The sequence below is a fragment of the Myxine glutinosa genome, chromosome 9 (genome assembly GCF_964187855.1).
Source record: "Myxine glutinosa chromosome 9, kmMyxGlut1.1, whole genome shotgun sequence".
NCBI classification, from domain to species: domain Eukaryota; kingdom Metazoa; phylum Chordata; class Myxini; order Myxiniformes; family Myxinidae; genus Myxine; species Myxine glutinosa.
In genome coordinates, this window is record NC_136269.1 from 125,035,187 (window position 1) to 125,055,382 (window position 20,196).

General features: G+C 45.2%; 1 protein-coding gene across 12 annotated transcripts in view; it reads right to left on the minus strand.

Moving 5' to 3' along the window:
• LOC137434974 (receptor-interacting serine/threonine-protein kinase 2) overlaps positions 1–20,196 on the minus strand; it is a 113,227-nt gene that overhangs the window by 31,459 nt on the left and 61,572 nt on the right. For all 12 annotated transcript variants that reach the window (XR_013624604.1, XR_010985980.2, XR_010985983.2 and 9 more), the window contains exon 10: positions 4,028–4,065. Coding sequence is in view for 6 of the 12 variants with exons in the window: in XM_078784882.1 (XP_078641008.1) it covers positions 4,028–4,065 (38 nt within the window). In the remaining 6 variants the exon portion in view is untranslated. The remainder of the gene's footprint in view (positions 1–4,027; positions 4,066–20,196) is intronic.

Consider the following 20,196-nt stretch of genomic DNA (forward strand, 5'->3'; position numbering starts at 1 on the left):
CATCTGTCGGAAAGTTGAAGCTCAACCGTAGGTGGACCTTGCAACATGACAATGACCCTAAACATACCAGTAAATCCACCAAGGAATGGCTGAAAAGAAAGAAATGGAGGGTTCTGGAATGGCCAAGTCAAAGCCCAGATCTAAATCCCATCGAGATGTTTTGGGGGATTTGAAACGAGCTGTGCATGCAAGAAACCCCTCAAACATCGCACAGCTGAAAGAATTCTGCATGGAGGAGTGGACAAAAATTTCTCCAAGTCGATGTCAGAGACTGGTAGACAGTTATAAGAAACGCCCACTTGAGGTTGTTTCTGCCAAAGGGGGCAATACCACCTATTAGAGCCAAGGGTGTACTTACTTTTTCCACATGCGAAATTTGCATTTATGTTTATTTAAATTATACAATGGACTACAAAATGTAAATGTTTCATGATATTTGTTATATTATATCACCTTTATCTATCAATATTGTTGAAATGAAGATCAAATAGCTGTATGTTGAAATATGTTGAAAAAGTCAAAACTTTACATGGGGTGTACTTACTTTTTCACGTGACTGTATGCCTGAAGGATTTATCTGTCCATCTGTTAGAGAGAGGGAGAGAGACAGACAGACAGACTGCCCGAGTGACCGAGAAATTACATAAAAATTGTGATCATTTTGAAGTTTTTAACAAGTATTTAAAAGTTATAAAATGGAAAGGTTGTCTTTATCTCATAGTTAACTCCAAATATGCAATACTGGATTTATTTCCTGATTCTTTAACTTATTTTATTTCAAAATGTCATTTTTACTTCTGCAAAGAAATGTTATTATTGATACTTCACAGCTGAGCTTTGCTCCCCATTGGTGCAAGTTTGTTGCGACACGTGAGACTAATATCATTTAATAAATATTGGGAAAAGTCTTTTTTGAAAGCTCTTGGATATCACCGAGTGGTGAAAATCTGTGCCATTATTTGTCCAGCAAACCAGGAACTGGACTTATAACTATCTGAAATGGCATTATGGTTCATCATGATGAGCAATGAGTAACTTTGTGGTTTTATTAATTTATTTAAATGTCATGGCAACAACAACAAAATGCAACTACTTTTTGCAATGTTGGTGCAATTGCAACATTCAAAACTCAAAAACGTTGTCACCAAACTTTGCCAATTAAATATTACAAAACTAAGTAAGCCCACTTATATACATATATATATATATATATATGTTGGATGTGTGGAGTATCGTTGAGAGAGAGGAAGACAAATGATGAATTGCGAAAGATGATGGGAATAGAGCCTGTGATTGATGCTGTGAAGAGGACCAGGTTGAGATGGTATGGTCATGTGTTGAGGAAGGATGAAAGTGACTGGTTGAGAAGAGTGATGGAAATGAATGTAGAAGGAAGTAGAGGCTGGGGAAGACCGAGAAAGACTTGGCTAAAGATGGTGGAAGAAGAAATGCGGGCAAGGGGGTTAACAAGGAGAGATGCAGAAAATAGGGCAAAATGGAGAAGATTGTCATGGGGACCGCAAGGCTAACCCCCGCTCTTGCAGGGAAAATGGCCTTAAAATGCGTGTTGTTGTTGTTTTATGGATATATATATATATCTGCTGTATGGGAGGTCTGCTGTGGAGATATATAGACAGCCATTGATCTGTATATAGGTAGAGATTTGCTGAAGGGGAGGAGGATCGCCTGCCTGTCATCTGAGGAGAAACCCGTGTTGCACTGAGGGAAAGACCTCAGCACAACGGTCTTAACAGTCTCAGCACAAGTCCCACACCCCCGTTGTTATCTCCCACACTGAGTTATATTTGTTCCCTGGGTTTGTAACTTAAAAGACGTGGCTGTGCATAGAATACATCCAAACAAAGACAGAGAGAGAGACAGAGAGAGAGACAGAGAGAGAGACAGAGAGAGAGACAGAGAGAGAGACAGAGAGAGAGAGACAGAGAGAGAGACAGAGACAGAGAGAGAGACAGAGACAGGGAGAGAGACAGAGACAGAGAGAGAGACAGAGACAGAGACAGAGAGACAGAGACAGAGACAGAGACAGAGAGAGAGAGAGAGAGAGAGAGAGAGAGAGAGAGAGAGAGAAGATAAGTATGTGCATACACACACACACACACACACACATATATATATATACACACTAGCGAGGTACCTGTGCTATGCATGGGCGGGAAACCAAAAGCAAACAAACAATGCGTAAACGGTGAATAGGAAACGATGAACCAATAAATTCCACATTCTTGTGGCACCTTCGTCACGGTTAGAAAGTAGAAACTCTCACATCATTTCCTCATTTATATTTAACCTCAATATCTCTATTTTCATTCCAAACAGCATCATTCCAATCATACATTAATACTATAACAAAATACTGTGTTAATTCACGATTGTATCAAGATACCACACCAGCCCATTGCCATCATCTCTTCACTTCCAAAATCGGGAGCAGGTCCGTATCAAGCCAATTTCAAAATCATAATTTTATGGAGGAACTTATGAAACCTCCTACCTACCTTACAACATCCACTGGGAGCCCAATACGTTCTACAGAAGGGTTGGCGGGGCTAGCCCCAAAACTGAGGGAGTAGTTTTGGGACGGACGACAGACAGACACTCCTGTTTTACAATATATATTCGGTATGTTTTGGCATGAATCATTTGGATTGGACCAAACAATGTCCAATTGTAAGCACAGATTAAATGCAACAACAGTGAATAAAACGTGACAAAAAAAGTAAACAAAAGTATGTGAATCACCTTTAGAGGCCATTTTCCCCCGCTGAGCAGGGGTTGGCCTTTTTCGGGCACCGTAGTCCCCTTTTTTTGAAACAATGTTTTATGGCCGGATGCCCTTCCTGCCGCCAACCCTGTTAGTCGCCTCTTTGCGACAGACAGGGAATTACCAGTGAACTGGTACTCAATTTGCCGACCTCGGAAGGATGACAGGCTGAGTCAAGCACCCTGGCGTTAATTCAGCAATCGACCGGGATTCAAACCCAGGATCCTAGGATCCCAAGCCGTCACCCTAACCGCGGAGCCAACATCAGGCTAAATAAAAGTATGTCTCGGAAGGAAATATAGAAATGGCACATATCTATAAGTTACACCTCATTGAAGTCCAATCACTACCATAGTGTCACTTAAGCAACATTGTAATTTTGCTTTTTGGACAGGCCGAGTGGTTCAACAAATCTGGTGGTTCTGCTTGATGATCCACAAGTGCCTCTGATCCGATTCTGATCTGATCCTCTGATCTTTCTCTCTGATCAGATCCTCTGATCCGATTCTGATCTGATCTTCTGATCTTTCTCTCTGATCTCATCCTCTGATCCGATTCTGATCATCCTTTGATGATCCCTGCATCCGATTCATCCTCCAGGTGTGCAATTGTATACTTCATTTTAGGACTAGTTAGCCAGAAGGCCAGAAGCCTTTTCGGGCTATGTTTCACCCATGATACATTGTACTACAAACGTGTGTGCGGAGAGAGAGAGAGAGAGAGAAAGAGAAAGAGAAAGAGAAAGAGAAAGAGAAAGAAAGGTAATTTTCTCAAAAGATATTAGATGGTGCTGCCTTGGAATTTAACTGGAAATTGCAAGATAAAGTTCATTGCCAAAACCAGTATCCAACAGAGCCCATTTTCTGCAACAACAAAAAATATATTAACAACAATCCTTGCCTTGGGCAAAGAGACAGACAGTTGGTAATGAGGTCACGGCTAATGGACTGCACCATGCACCGTGTTGACAGCTGGTGTGACACAGCTGAACCAGCTAAAGAATTCCACTGACGAGCCAAATATTGGATTATAGACAGCCTAACAGCAGGCTGTGGATAACACACGTGCTACAAGCGAACATGCAAGCAGGTACAAACAGGAAACAAATAAACAAAGCAAAAATTTACAATATAAAAAAAAACAGAGGCGTTAAACACAATAAGTTTGCAGAAACCTGCAGCTTTCTTTATTTTCATATGAATAGTAAATTTGTTCCGGTATTGCATAAACATCTTTCTTGCTTACCTTGACGTGTACTGTCTCCGGGGGTTTTTGGCAGTGGGCTGAACGGACACAAAAACAAAAAGGGTTAAAGGTGAGTGAAGGCCAGCAGGCAAACTATGTGGTTTGATAATTTCCTCTTCATGAAAGGTTTCGTTGTCATTATACTGGTTACCCTCACCTCATTATGGCACAGTATCAAATACCTTTTATGTTTACCTTCAGTTCAGCATTATTTCTATGGCAACCGTTATCCTACAAAGCCATTCCTTCCTCTATGTGGGTCATGTGGACAGCGGCCTTTGGTTTGATTAAAGTGACCCGAATGTTCAGGAGGCATCAGGTTGCTCAAAATACGACACGGTGCTGATGTATCGAGCTATAAACGTTGGAATAATCATGCGGGGATGTGAAGGCATAAAAACATTCTCCCCAAATATATAAAAATAGCTTTGACTACACTTAAATTTGTTTATTTCTCAGAGGGGCAAACTGATCGGAGAAGATTTAAAAGTTTGACAGTGGAATCCAAATTTTAAAAAAGATGATACGTACACATCAACATGACTACAGTACACGTACACTACAGCCATGCAGGTGTGCACCTGCCTTATTGCTGACACCAAATTACTTTTAATTGGATATATGTATATGGACTGTTTTTTTGTTTTTTTTGATGTACCATACTTTTTGCAGAGCGTTGGTGCTGCCGAAGCAGTTTCTTGGCAAAGTTATACTGGGTGGTTTGCCATTGCCTTCCCAATGCTGAATACCAATAAAGGAAGCAGCACATACCATTTTAAATGTCTTTGGCATGACTCGGCTGGGGTTTAAACCACTGATCGACCAGACTCAGAGAAGATGCTCAAACCATTACACCACCTAGTCTGGTGTGTGTGTGTGTGTGTGTGTGTGTGTGTGTGTGTCTGTGTGTCTGTGTGTGTGTTATATATATATATATATATATATATATATATATATATATATACACACACTATATTACCAAAAGTATGCGGACACCCCTTCTAATTACTAGATTCGGCTGTTTCCGCCACACCTATTGCTGACAGGTATATATAATCAAGCACACAGGCAGTAGAATGGGCCGTACCTCTGGAACAGTGGAAACACGTTCTCTGGAGTGATAAAGCACGCTTCACCATCTGGCAGTCCAATGGACGAATCTGGGTTTGGCGGATGCCAGGAGAACGCTTCCTGCCCGAATGCATAATGCCAACTGTAAAGTTTGGTGTTGGAGGAATAATGGGCTGGAGCTGTTTTTCATGGTTTGGGCTCGGCTCCGTAGTTCCAGTGAAAGGAAATCTTAATGCTACATCATACAATGACATTCTAGACAATTGTGTACTTCCAACTTTGTGGCAACAGTTTGGGGAAGGCCCTTTCCTGTTTCAGCATGATAATGCCCCCGTGCACAAAGCGAGGTCCATACAGAAATGGTTTGTCGAGATCGGTGTGGAAGAACTTGACCATCCTTGAATCTTGTTACACAGAATCTTGTTTCTTACAATCTGAGAGACCTTTTGGTGCTTTTTTGCAAACACCAAGCGGGCTTTCATGTGTCTTTCACTGAGGAGAGGCTTCTGTCTGGCCACTCTGCCATAAAGCCCAGATCGGTGGAGTGTTGCAGTGATGGTTGTCCTTCTGGAAGTTTCTCCCATCTCCACACAGGATCTCTGGAGCTCAGCCAGAGTGACCATCGTATTCTCGGTCACCTCTCTTACCAAGGCCCTTCTCCCCCAATTGCTCAGTTTGGCTGGACGGCCAGCTCGAGGAAGAGTCCTGGTTGTTCCAAACTTCTTCCATTTAAGAATTATGGAGGCCACTGTGCTCTTGGGAACCTTCAATGCAGCAGACATTTTTTTGTAGGCTTCCTCAGATCTGTGCCTCAACACAATGCTGTCTCTGAGCTCTGCAGCTAGTTCCTTCGACCTCATGGCTTGGGTTTTGCTCTGATATACATTGTCAGCTGTGAGACCTTATATAGACAGGTGTGTGCCTTTCCAAATCATGTCCAATCAATTGAATTTACCACAGGTGGACTCCAATCAATGTGTATAAATATCTCAAAGATGATCAAGAGAAATGGGAGGCACCTGAGCTAAATTTCAAGTGTCATAGCAAAGGGTATGAATACTTACAGTCACGTGAACAAGTAAGTACACCCCATGTAAAGTTTTGACTTTTTCAACATATTTCAACATACAGCTATTTGATCTTCATTTCAACAATATTGATAGATAAAGGTGATATAATAAAACAAATATCATGAAACATTTACATTTTGTAGTCCATTGTATAATTTAAATAAACATAAATGCAAATTTCGCATGTGGAAAAAGTAAGTACACCCCAACATTTATCACTACTTCAAATACCTAAAATTAGAATCAGGTGCACCAGCTCAGGTGCCGTAGATTAGAACATCCTAGAAACCTAAGATCTTGGAGGAACCTGTCTTATTTAAACCTCAGACATTTAGTTTGGTTTGCTCTTTGTTGTTGAAGTGTGCGGCGTCACAATGCCTATGTTAAAATAGCTCTCTGAGGCCTTCAGAAACAAGGTTATAGATGCCGACGAGTCTGGGAAGGGATTTAAAAAGATCTCCAAACAATTTGAAATCGATCATTCGACTGTCTGGCAGATCATCTACAAGTAGAGAAGATTCCAAACAACTGCCAACTTGTTCAGGCCAGGCCGCCCCAGCAAGTTCAGCCCGAGAGCACACCGCAAGATGCTGAAAGAAGTCTTTAAGAACCCCATAATGTCATCACAGGACCTACAGGTAGCTCTTGCCACTGTTGATGTCAAAGTGCACGAGTCTACCATCAGAAAGAGGCTGCACAAATTTGATCTGCATGGGAGGTGTGCCAGGAGGAAACCTTTGCTGTCCAGAAAGAACATCAGGGCAAGACTAAAGTTTGCCAATGAACAAGGCAAAGACCAGCACTTCTGGAACAATGTGCTCTGGACAGATGAGTCAAAGGTAGAGCTATTTAGCCACAGTACCAGAAGACATGTTTTGGCGAAAACCAAAGACAGCATTGGACCACAAGATCCTGATACTAACTGCAAAGCATGGTGGTGGAAATATTATGGCTTGGGGCAGCTTTGCTGCATTAGGGCCTGGGCAGCTCACCATCATAGAATCCACTATGAATTCTTCATTGGACCAGAGGGTGCTTGAGGATAATGTGAGGCCATCTGTCGGAAAGTTGAAGTTCAACCGAAGGTGTACCTTGCAACATGACAATGACCCTAAACATACCAGTAAATCCACCAAGAAATGGCTGAAAAGAAAGAAATGGAGGGTTCTGGAATGGCCAAGTCAAAGCCCGGATCTAAATCCCATCGAGATGTTGTGGGGGGATTTGAAACGAGCTGTGCATGCAAGAAACCCCTCAAACATCGCACAGCTGAAAGAATTCTGGTAGGAGGAGTGGGCAAAAATTTCTCCCAGTCGATGTCAGATACTGGTAGACAGTTATAAGAAATGCCAACTTGAAGTTGTTTCTGCCAAAGGGGGGAATACCACCTATTAGAGCCAAAGGTGTTCTTACTTTTTCCACATGCGAAATTTGCATTTATGTTTATTTAAATTATACAATGGACGACAAAATGTAAATGTTTCATGATATTTGTTATATTATATCACCTTTATCTATCAATATTGTTGAAATGAAGATCAAATAGCTGTATGTTGAAATATGTTGAAAAAGTCAAAACTTTACATGGGGTGTACTTACTTTTTCACGTGACTGTATGTGAATGTGATATTTCAGTTTTTTCTTTTTAATCAATTTGCAAAACTTTCTAAAATCCTGTTTTCTCTTTGTCATTATGGGGTATTGAGTGTAGATTGATGAGGGAAAAAATGAATTTAAATGATTTCAGCATAAGGCTGCAACATAACAAAATGTGAAAAAAGTGATGGAGTCTGAATACTTTCTGAATGCACTGTATCTTGAAGACCTGCTGGAGGGAAAATGAGATTGAAGAAAGTATATATATAAAGTCGTTCCACAAGTGGTAAAATTTAAAAAGAAGAATAAATGAGTGGAGGTGAGAGGTGGTTCTGCATTTGGCACTTTTGCTAGAAGGGGGTTGCTGCCAGACAGTGTGCCTGAGAGGGGCAAAGCATGGAGAGGGCAGAGTACTTTGACAAGGTGCCACAAGGTTTTATAGGACGGAGACAAGTTTGAAAGCTCATTCTTGAGATTGAATAGATGTTGTTTTCTGGCTCTCCAGAGAGTAGACACACTTGTTGAGAGCTTTGTGGAATGATCTGAGGTTGTCTTCAGTTGGATTTGCCTTCCACGAGGAGAATGCAAGTTGTTTTAAAGAAACAGCCTCACCACATGATTCAGAGTACCACGTGCAGGAGGATGGGTTAGATAATTGAAGAGATGGGATGAATCTGTGCATAAGAGAGAGCACGTTTCTGTGAAAGATTCCCAGGCTGAATTAACATCAGGGGTGGTGAATATAGGAGACCAGTCCTGACATGTTAAAAATATATCCAGTATACAGTATATATCTATCAATTTTTTTTTGGTTAAACCGCGAATACGTGAAGCACGAATGTGGAAGCAAGTCACATGTTATGAAGCACAATCATGCGGAGTCCACAAATGCTGGGACAGCCAATGTTGGACCAAATGCATATATGTATATATATATATATATATATATATATATATATATATATATATTGCTACGGTTTTGAGATGTGTAAAGTGAGTTTAATAAAGGTTAAAGGTTTGTCCCCCATAGTTAGTCACACGAGAAACATGTAGCCTCATTTGTAGTATAGTTATGTCTTAGTATATGTGAGAGTAGGCCCCTTCCAATGTTAATCCTGCATTGTTGTAAAGACAGGAGGATAGGCCCTACTTCTACGAACCATTCCACGTCCATAGGCTCGATCCATTGCGGCTAAAAAGCCCTAGTTGTGCTGGGCGCGAGTTAACACGAGGTAGGCCTCGGAGGTGGAGGAGGGTTGAGGTCGGCGCGGCGGCAGTGGGGACGGTAAGCATGAGTCACCAATCAGGGCTCACAGCGTGTGGCTGCAGCACTGCGTCACAGGGCGTGGTTGGGAGATTCGATCGGGCTAAGGGCATGGCAATAAAACCTTTTGCGCGAAGCCCCCACCTCAATCCAGTTATGGGAGAGGTGCGCTGGAGTGACTTCTGAGTTATGAGAAGGGAGGCGCTCGTCAAGTTATGGGAGAGGTGCACTGGAGTGACTTCTGAGTTATGAGGAGGGAGAGGCGCTTGAAGAGAATCATTCGCACTGTATGAACTTGGTTACGAGGAATACGTGGGCGCAGCCAGGGCGGTTATAACTTGCGTGGTTCAGCCAAAGTGAGTGAACGCGGCTGAATAACCACCAGCCGCGCGAAGTCCGCCCTCTACCGTTCGTCCCGAGATTATTACCAGTTTGTTCGAGCGACACGATACGAGTTCCTGCCTTCGTCTACCTCCATCTTCATGGGACGTGCTGGGGACTGTGGAGAGCCGGACGGGGCCAAGCCTGGACGACCACCGCGGCGCTGGAGAACATCATCCTGCCCATCTGCAATCCCCGTGTGAGTGTGAGTGAGACGGGCCCGTTTGTCCTTGGGTATTAAGCATAAGACTGTCTAAGCTTCCCTGTGTCTCTTCGCCCTGAGCTGTAAATACGTGCAATAATAATTAAATCTATTTGTTCTTCCTTTTCTTCTGAATTCGATCGTCTTTGTGATTTCTCCATTGACTAAGCGTGGCACGGGTAAAACCGCTTGAATCAGGTTCCACTATCTATAACGGCGCAGATCACGTGTACGCAAACCGCTCGGCGTATCACCATCACACGTGGTTCATGTGAGGCTTATTTCCTCGCTTCCAGGGCAGTGCTAGTACTTAGGTACGAGCAAATTTGGTCCCAAAACCCTATTTGGCGCTGTCCGGAAGGGACGTAATAGGTCTCGGGTCGCGCCAGGTCAGTAAAGACAAGGGGATTAATCCCCCATTGATAAGGGGAGAAGGCTGGCGACAGATCCGCAACAATATATTTATATATATATATATATATATATGTATATACAGTGGAACCTTGACTTACGAGTGCACCAACTTATGAGTTTTCCGAGATACGAGCCGTCGCTCGGGCGGTTTATTGCTTTGAGATGCGAGCCGAGATCTGAGTTACGAGCTTACGCCACCCGCCACCAAGTGGGTTCCGGTCACGTGGTTATCTTGCCGTGCAAGTATCTCTGCCGTATATCGCTGCTGCTTTGTTTTCGCATGTTGGTTATTTTGGAGCTTACGCTACCCGCCACCAGGTGGGTTCCGGTCACGTGGTTATCTTGCCGTGCAAGTATCTCTGCCGTATATCGCTGCTGCTTTGTTTTCGCATTTTGGTTATTTTGAGTTTACGCCACCCGCCACCAGGTGGGTTCCGGTCACGTGGTTATCTTGCCGTGCAAGTATCTCTGCCGTATATCGCTGCTGCTTTGTTTTCGCATGTTGGTTATTTTGGAGCTTACGCTACCCGCCACCAGGTGGGTTCCGGTCACGTGGTTATCTTGCCGTGCAAGTATCTCTGCCGTATATCGCTGCTGCTTTGTTTTCGCATTTTGGTTATTTTGAGTTTACGCCACCCGCCACCAGGTGGGTTCCGGTCACGTGGTTATCTTGCCGTGCAAGTATCTCTGCCGTATATCGCTGCTGCTTTGTTTTCGCATGTTGGTTATTTTGGAGCTTACGCTACCCGCCACCAGGTGGGTTCCGGTCACGTGGTTATCTTGCCGTGCAAGTATCTCTGCCGTATATCGCTGCTGCTTTGTTTTCGCATTTTGGTTATTTTGGAAAATTTCTTAGTTTTAACCATGGGTCCTAAGAAATTGAGTGCCAAGGGCAGTACTGAGAAGAAGAAGAGGATGATGTGCTTGGATATAAAACACGCAATCGTCGAAAAACATGAGCGAGGTGTGCGTGTTGTCGACTTGGTGAGGTGGATGTGAAGGCAGCTGAAGATTTTATTATAACTTTTGCCGAACTGATAGAAGCCGAACGATACATCCCCCAGCAAATCTTCAACTGTGACGAGACAGGGCTCTTCTGGAAAAAGATGCCGAGGAGGACGTATATAACGGCAGAGGAGAAGAGCATGCCAGGCCACAACTTGTTCAGAGTGCCGGCGATAGCTCGCCTTCTCTTTGTGGAAAACACGGTGAGATCCTTAACATCCAACAACTAATGGGACGCAAACGGGGCGCCCAGTTTAGCGGTACACACATTGATGAATCACCCTGCCTGTGATTCACCCATGACAGGTTATAGCTGGGTCGGGATTCAAACCCAGGCTGGACAGTTTAGAGTCAAGTGTGCGTACCTCCAGTCCAGGCCATCCTGCCAACTTGTATGCTGCATACAGGTGAAATATAAAGCGCGAGATATTTTTATATATACTGTATATTTAAAAAAAAATTGGTGTGGTTTTTGGCGGGCTGGAACGGATTAATAGCATTTCAATGCATTTTAATGGGGAAATTTAATTTGAGAAACGAGCAAATTGAGTTACGAGCTCGGTCACAGAACGAATTAAACTCGTAAGTCAAGGTTCCACTGTATATATATATATATATATATATATATATATATATATATATAGCTATGTGTGTGTGTGTGTGTGTGTGTGTGTGTGTGTCAGTGGTTGAAATCTCCATTTGTGGGTTTCAGGAGGTGTAATGGAGTCCTCCCAGGACCCAAATATCCACCTCCTCTTCGGTAATGGATCACAGGTAATGTAATGGAGGCTTTTCTTCATCATTCCTGTTGCTCCAATTATCACGGTACAATATCGATGCTCTTCAGCTTCCAAGATATTTTGACCTAATTTTTGAGGTCCTGGTATTTGGTCATTTTCTTGATTTCTGCGTTGTTTAGGCCAAAATCGCTGGATACTGATATCTCAATCATCAATGCTGTCTTTTCCTTTTTGTTCCTGAGTACTATGTCCAGACACAATGCTTTGTTGTCTTTGTTTACGCTCGATTGAATCATCAGGTCGTATGTGAGCATGACGTCCTCATTTTCAATGATTGCCCTTGGTTCACCCTCATCTCATTATGGCACACACACAGAGTATATGAAAATATGTATACAGTATATGTAAATATCTGTCCGCAGAACTCTGAAATATAATTGTGAGAAGGCATAGATCCAAACAGAGCAACCGGGAAAAAATGAACTTGGTCAGGGAGGTGAACAAGAACCCAATGATCACTTTGACCACTTTGACAGAACTACAGTTATTTGGCTGAGATGGGACAACCTGCCAGAAGGACAAAGTCTCTGCAGCCCTTTACAAATCTAGCCTTTATAGGAGAATGGCCAGATGGAAGCCACTCCTGAGAAAAGGGCACATGGCAGCAAGCATGAAATTTGCAAAAAGGCATGTGAATGACTCTGACAGCATGAGGCAAAAAAGCAAAAGCAAGCAAGTAAAGCAAGCAAAAAGCCCCACGCCGCTTGCAACGCGTGTTAGGCCCCAACGTGCGACCCGTACGCGTCTTTTTAGACGGCGTCGTGAACGGTGCCAGATGCTGGGTCGGTGCACGGCCACACGACAGTTTGACGTCCACCGGGCAGGTATCCGTCCCGGTAACTCCTCTCGCCAGACGGGCTCGGGAACGCCGCTTTTCCACACGGCTCAATATCAATCCCACCTTTCGTCGGAGCGGCGCGAGGAAAAAGCAAAAATGATGACCAAGATGATGGTCGGCGTCGCCGCACTCGGGCGGTTGAACGAACCCCGGGTGGACGTGTTTCCACCGGGCAGGTATCGTACCAGGCACCCCGGCTGCAGCCCCTCGTGGCCACGCGACGCGGGTACGGTAAAGCAAGCAAAAAGCCCCACGCCGCTTGCAACGCGTGTTAGGCCCCAACGTGCGACCCGTACGCGTCTTTTTAGACGGCGTCGCGAACGGTGCCAGACGCTGGGTCGGTGCACGGCCACACGACAGTTTGACGTCCACCGGGCAGGTATCCCTCCCGGTAACTCCTCTCGCCAGACGGGCTCGGGAACGCCGCTTTTCCACACGGCTCAATATCAATCCCACCTTTCGTCGGAGTGGGGCGAGGAAAAAGAATCCTCGTCGCTTTTCTTCCTCGTGTCTTCTCCTCTTCCGTTTCCGGTCACTTCCATTTCCGGACACTTTTTCAGAAGGGCTCCTGACCCTCCAACCACAACAACCCTGAATCTACTACACATGGATAAGCAAAGACCTGAATGGTAATTCACATACATTCACATAAATATGTAACAGACAAAGTCTCTGCAGCCCTTTACAAATCTAGCCTTTATAGGAGAATGGCCAGATGGAAGCCACTCCTGAGAAAAGGGCACATGGCAGCAAGCATGAAATTTGTTACGTGGTCCCCTCGGTGACTACCTGGTCTCGGTGACCCCCGGACCGTGAGAGGAACTTCGCCAGAAAGTAGTAGTATATATGCGCTTTCGCAACGCAATCCCTATGAATTCCACCCAAGAGAAACTGATGTTCAATGATATATTTCAAGGGTAAGGATATCATACAATTTCAATGATACAATCACGGATATTTTCCCCGAGCAATCAACAACAAACAACCATCAACAATTCCCAATCCACAATCAATTCCCTATATGATTAAGATGGCCATCTTATATGGGTGTGTCCCCGTTGGTACTCACGACCCCCTTTTGGTCTCGGTCCCGCACAATGTCTCTGGGCCCCTCCTGACCAAGATGATGGTCGGCGTTGCCGCACTTGGGCGGTTGAACGAACCCCGGGTGGACGTGTTTCCACCGGGCAGGTATCGTACCAGGCATCCCGGCTGCAGCCCCTCGTGGCCACGTGACGCGGGTACGGTAAAGCAAGCAAAAAGCCCCACGCCGCTTGCAACGCGTGTTAGGCCCCAACGTGCGACCCGTACGCGTCTTTTTAGACGGCGTCGCGAACGGTGCCAGACGCTGGGTCGGTGCACGGCCACACGACAGTTTGACGTCCACCGGGCAGGTATCCGTCCCGGTAACTCCTCTCGCCAGACGGGCTCGGGAACGCCGCTTTTCCACACGGCTCAATATCAATCCCACCTTTCGTCGGAGCGGGGCGAGGAAAAAGAATCCTCGTCGCTTTTCTTCCTCGTGTCTTTTCCTCTTCCGTTTCCGGTCACTTCCGTTTCCGGACACTTTTTCAGAAGGGCTCCTGACCCTCCAACCACAACAACCCTTAATCTACTACACATGGATAAGCAAAGACCTGAATGGTAATTCACATACATTCACATAAATATGTAACACTCCCCCCCTTCAAGAAAGAAAGTTTGAACCCAGCGAAAACTTTCTTTGCCGGCCAATTTGGAGAAACAAACCAGATAACTCAACCCCCCCCACATTATCAGTTCCCCCCGGGCACAGTTATCACTTAAAAATAAAGCAACCAAAATTTCACCACAACCCCCCCAGATTACTCACTCTGGACTAAGCACCAGCAACGACATTGTCCCTGCCCTTTACATGTTCAATTTCCCGTTGGACTCCTGCCAAGCCAAACTCCATCTCATGACCCTCTGACTTTGACCGTCAGTTTCTTGTGAATGAAGGTTAAGGGGTTGATCAAAGATCCAAAGTTAAGCAACTCGATAGCACTTTTTCCGGGAGGCCAAGCCGAGTATTCACTACATGGATGCCTTTAGGAACGTGGAGTTCACGGTTAGTCCGTGCAGGAAAGTTCTCTACATGGGCGCCTTGAGGAACGTGGAGTTCACGGTTAGTCCGTGCATGAAAGTTCCTTACATGGACGCCTTTAGGAACGGCGTTCACGGTTAATCCGTGTAGGAATCTTGGCTCGGCGGCTCCGCCGCATTCAGTGCTTCACCTTCTCAGAACTTCCCTAATAATTATGGTGGGACCACTTGTCCCTGTAGTCCCATGAATAGCGGTCTCCTTCTCGGCCACTACTTTGACAATCCTTCCTTCGGGAGCTGCCGTAACTCAGGGAGCCTCCATAATAATATTGATTGCGGCCACCACCAAAACTACCGCCCAGTCGTCCTCTCCTGTAGACCTCTCGACGCCTACGAAATGCCTTCCCTACTGTTATGGTCCGACCCTCCAAATCCTTGCCCTTCCAATTCTTCTCTGCCTCTCTGGCGTCTTTTGTGCTGGCAAACGTGACAAAGCCGAACCCTCTTGACTGTTGCGTTTCCCTGTCTCTTACCAACCGCACTTCCACCAGCGGCCCATATCTGTTGAAGACAGAGGTCAGAACTTCTTCCTCTGTTTTGAAGTTCAGCCCCCCTACAAATAACTTGGCACTTTTGTCGCCATCCCGAGCTGGTGTGGTGTTATTTTCCCTGCTGGGCTCTTTACCAACCCTCCGGTTACCATAAACTTGACCCCCGGCCAAATCATTCCCGATAACCACAGATACACCCTCTACAGGAAGCGTGGCTTGTAAACCGACGGTGACCGGTCCTGACACCAAATCGGACTCCAAATGGATGACATGAAGTGGAGCACTAACACCGCCCCCGATCCCCTGTAAACGAACACTATCCCCCGTTGCCGTCTCCTCGGACCATGGCAAAATGCCTTCAAGCATTAAAGATTGATGTGCTCCTGTGTCCCTCAATATCCTAACCGGTCTCCGGTTAGTCGAGGCTCCATCCCGTGACACAAACCCCTCTGAAATAAATGGTTGGTAACCCTTTTGATGGCGATTTCTCACAATGGCCATTGCATTTGGAGTCGTAATAGTCGGACTCCGCTCTGGGTCTTCCCTTTTCATGCGGTAACAACTGGACATCAAGTGTCCAGGTTTCTTGCAAAAAGCGCAAGTAGGCCCGGAGGAAAAACTCGTGGTCTGCCTCGGGCCCCCCGAACTATAAGTTTGTCTTGGGCCCGCATCCCTCTGATTTCGAACAGGTGGGGTATCCGCGTTGTCCCCATAATCCTCTCGAGGCCGCCGCCATGTATGGTCGTTCTCCGCACCTGCTGTTCCCCACCTCCCCTGCGGAGATCTAGGCGAGGAGTTAGGTTCGTGGACCCCTATTCGGTGGGTTAAGGCATAATCATCTGCCATGGTGGCTGCGTCCCACAACTTTGGTACTTTCTTTTCCTGCAGGTACACTTTGATGTCCTCGTGGACACACTGCTGAAATTCCTCCACCAGGATCAAGTCACGCAATGTTTCGAAGTCTTTCCCGACTCCTTTTGACTCACACCACCGATCAAACATGTTTTCTTTCACTCTGGCAAATTCCACATGGGTCTCACTCTCCCTCTTCCTGGCATTCCTGAATTTTTGCCTGTAAGCTTCCGGAACCAACTCATAGGCTTTGAGGATGTGCTTCTTCAGTACCTCATAATCTGCACATTGGTCCATTGGTAGCGCCGAATAAATCTCTTGAGCTTTTCCCACCAGCACACTTTGCACGAGTATGGTCCAGGCCTCCTCCGGCCAGTTTAATTGTCGAGCCACTTTCTCAAAGTGTGGAAAAACTTTCGCGACTTCCTTTTCACTGAACGGTGGAACCAGCCTCACATGTCTGCCCACATCCCAGGTTTTCTGGTTAGGTGTCGACCCCGTCAGCAAGGGTGGTGCCTCTCCCCGTTCTCTCATTAACTCCAGCTCCTTGAATTTAATTTCCTGCCGAAGCTCCATGTCACGTTCCTTTAATTCCCTTTCTGCTTTTCTCTCCTCTGCTTCGAGTTCCCTTGCAGCTCTCCTCTCCTCTGCTTGTTTCTCTTCTCTCCTCTCCTCTGCTTTCCTTTCTTCTTCTGCTCTTTCCTTTTCTGCTTTCCTTTCTTCTTCTTTTAACCTTTCCTGGAGTTCTCGTTCCACTCTCCTTTCTTGTGCTTGTTTCTCTTCTCTTCTCTCTTCTGCTTTCCTTTCTTCTTCTGCTCTTTCCTTTTCTGCTTTCCTTTCTTCTTCTGCTCTTTCCTTTTCTGCTTTCCTTTCTTCTTCTTTTAACCTTTCCTGGAGTTCTCTTTCCACTCTCCTTTCCTCTGCTTGTTTCTCTTCTCTCCTCTCTTCTGCTTTCCTTTCTTCTTCTTTGATCCGTTCCTGGCTCCGTAATTGCAACTCCAGTTTCCGGAGCTCAACGTCTTCTGGTTCTTTGGGTAGCCACTCCCAGGCTAACTCGTCCCATGTTCCTAATCCCACCATAGATTGTATCACCGTGGCCTGCAACTCTGCCTTCCTCAAATTAGTTCGGACCTCCAAGTTAAAATGTTTGGCCAATTTCAAGATGTCCGACTTTAGTAACGCTCGGAACTGTGCCTCACTCGGTGTTACCGCAAAGTTCTGTGCCACAAACGCCATGGTGACTATCGTTAACACCTGTTAACCTTCACCCAAGACTTTACCCCAATTTCCCCAAAAATTTTCCAATTAATACTTAATTAATAAATTTTAATTAATAAAAATATTATTTTATTATTTTATACAATTTTAGATCCCGGACGTAGACCCAATTGCGAATCCGCAAATCGTAATTTGGACGAGCCCCCAATTCTGTTACGTGGTCCCCTCGGTGACTACCTGGTCTCGGTGACCCCCGGACCGTGAGAGGAACTTCGCCAGAAAGTAGTAGTATATATGCGCTTTCGCAACGCAATCCCTATGAATTCCACCCAAGAGAAACTGATGTTCAATGATATATTTCAAGGGTAAGGATATCATACAATTTCAATGATACAATCACGGATATTTTCCCCGAGCAATCAACAACAAACAACCATCAACAATTCCCAATCCACAATCAATTCCCTATATGATTAAGATGGCCATCTTATATGGGTGTGTCCCCGTTGGTACTCACGACCCCCTTTTGGTCTCGGTCCCGCACAATGTCTCTGGGCCCCTCCTGACCAAGATGATGGTCGGCGTCGCCGCACTCGGGCGGTTGAACGAACCCTGGGTGGACGTGTTTCCACCGGGCAGGTATCGTACCAGGCACCCCGGCTGCAGCCCCTCGTGGCCACGCGACGCGGGTACGGTAAAGCAAGCAAAAAGCCCCACGCCGCTTGCAACGCGTGTTAGGCCCCAACGTGCGACCCGTACGCGTCTTTTTAGACGGCGTCGCGAACGGTGCCAGACGCTGGGTCGGTGCACGGCCACACGACAGTTTGACGTCCACCGGGCAGGTATCCGTCCCGGTAACTCCTCTCGCCAGACGGGCTCGGGAACGCCGCTTTTCCACACGGCTCAATATCAATCCCACCTTTCGTCGGAGCGGGGCGAGGAAAAAGAATCCTCGTCGCTTTTCTTCCTCGTGTCTTTTCCTCTTCCGTTTCCGGTCACTTCCGTTTCCGGACACTTTTTCAGAAGGGCTCCTGACCCTCCAACCACAACAACCCTTAATCTACTACACATGGATAAGCAAAGACCTGAATGGTAATTCACATACATTCACATAAATATGTAACAGACAAAGTCTCTGCAGCCCTTTACAAATCTAGCCTTTATAGGAGAATGGCCAGATGGAAGCCACTCCTGAGAAAAGGGCACATGGCAGCAAGCATGAAATTTGCAAAAAGGCATGTGAATGACTCTGACAGCATGAGGCAAAAAATTATGTGGTCAAATGAAATTGAACATCTTTCATCATTCATCATTGAACTCTTTGGCCTGAATGTAAAGCGCTACATCTAGCAGAAACCGAGCACAGCTTATCACCCATTTAACACCATCCCTGTCATAGTGAAGCATGGTGGTGTCAGCATCATGCTTTGGGGATGCTTTTCAGTGGCAGGGGACTGGGAGAATTGTAAGGATAGAGGGAACAATGAATAGAGCCAAATATAGGCAAATCCTTGAGGAGAACCTGCTTCAGAGTGCAAAAGACCGTAGACTGTGATGAAGATTTACGTTCCAACAGGACAATGACCGCTGGAATGGCTTCAGAACAAGAACATGAAAGTCCATGAGTGTCCCAGCCAAAGCCCAGACTTGAAACCCATTGAGAATCTGTGGAAAGACTTGAAGATTGCTCTTCAGCAACGCTCCCCATCCAACTTGACAGAGGTTGAGCAAATCTGCGAGGAAGAATGGGAGCAGCTCCCAAAATCCAAGAAGACTCAAAGCTGTAATCGCTGCCAAAGGCGCTTCTATGAAGTGTTGTCTCAGGGTGTTGAATGCTTATGTAAATTAGATATATCTGTATTTCATTTTAATTTATTTCGTTAAAAATTCAAAACAAATGTCCACTTTAACATTACAGGATAGTTAGTATGTGTAGATCAGTGACAAAAAAAAATTCAATTCAATCCATTTTAAATTCAGGTTGTAACACAAAATGTGAAAAAAGTCAATGGGTGTGAATACTTAGTGATTTTCCCAAAATGGCCAAAATGGCATATGGAGCATTTTGAATCTAAGCTCTTCATACACATGCACACACATACATATATGCATTACAAACAAAACTCAACACAACAATCCTGGGAGTGGGATCAAATGCAAGCATGTATAATTATTTTATTCAAATGTTTAAACCAAACACTTATAGATTTATGCAAATTCATAAAAGGCATGCCTTTACAGTTGGATCACCTGTATTTCAAAATGTTCACACAAAGACTAGGTCTCATAATAGCAACTGCTATTAGAAATACCTATTTTCCATTTCCCATCATTTCTAAACTCCTCTACTCCCACAACGTTCATGACATGGTGTTGTTACTTGTGTTAAACACCAAACGGAGGTCATTTGGATCAATTTGGGAATCAAGTCGCACATCTTGTCGTTTTGGCAATTTTGATGGAACGTCGTATGTAAGCTTCATTTGCAGTAAGGAAAGGGGAAAAAATCGCAATAGTGTCTGATCGGCACTTTACTCCCACCTCTGGAACAACTTGCAATCCCACTCCTCCCTCCAGGTATTTAAAACAGCAGTTCACAACCATCTCTTATCTTCCCCCATCCAAAACCTTGATCTTTTCTACCCCCATTAATTCACCCCAGATCCACTTTTTGGAAATACTGACTTCTTTCCTGGAAGTCCTAGCAGTATCCATGTGTTTTATACCTCTCCCACTCCCCACCCCCTTCCCATGCCTCCTCCCCCCAAGCCCTCTCCCTCCCCCAGATCTCCCGATGTCCCTGTTCTCTACTGTTGTACTTTTCTGCTTCCCTCTCTCTCCCC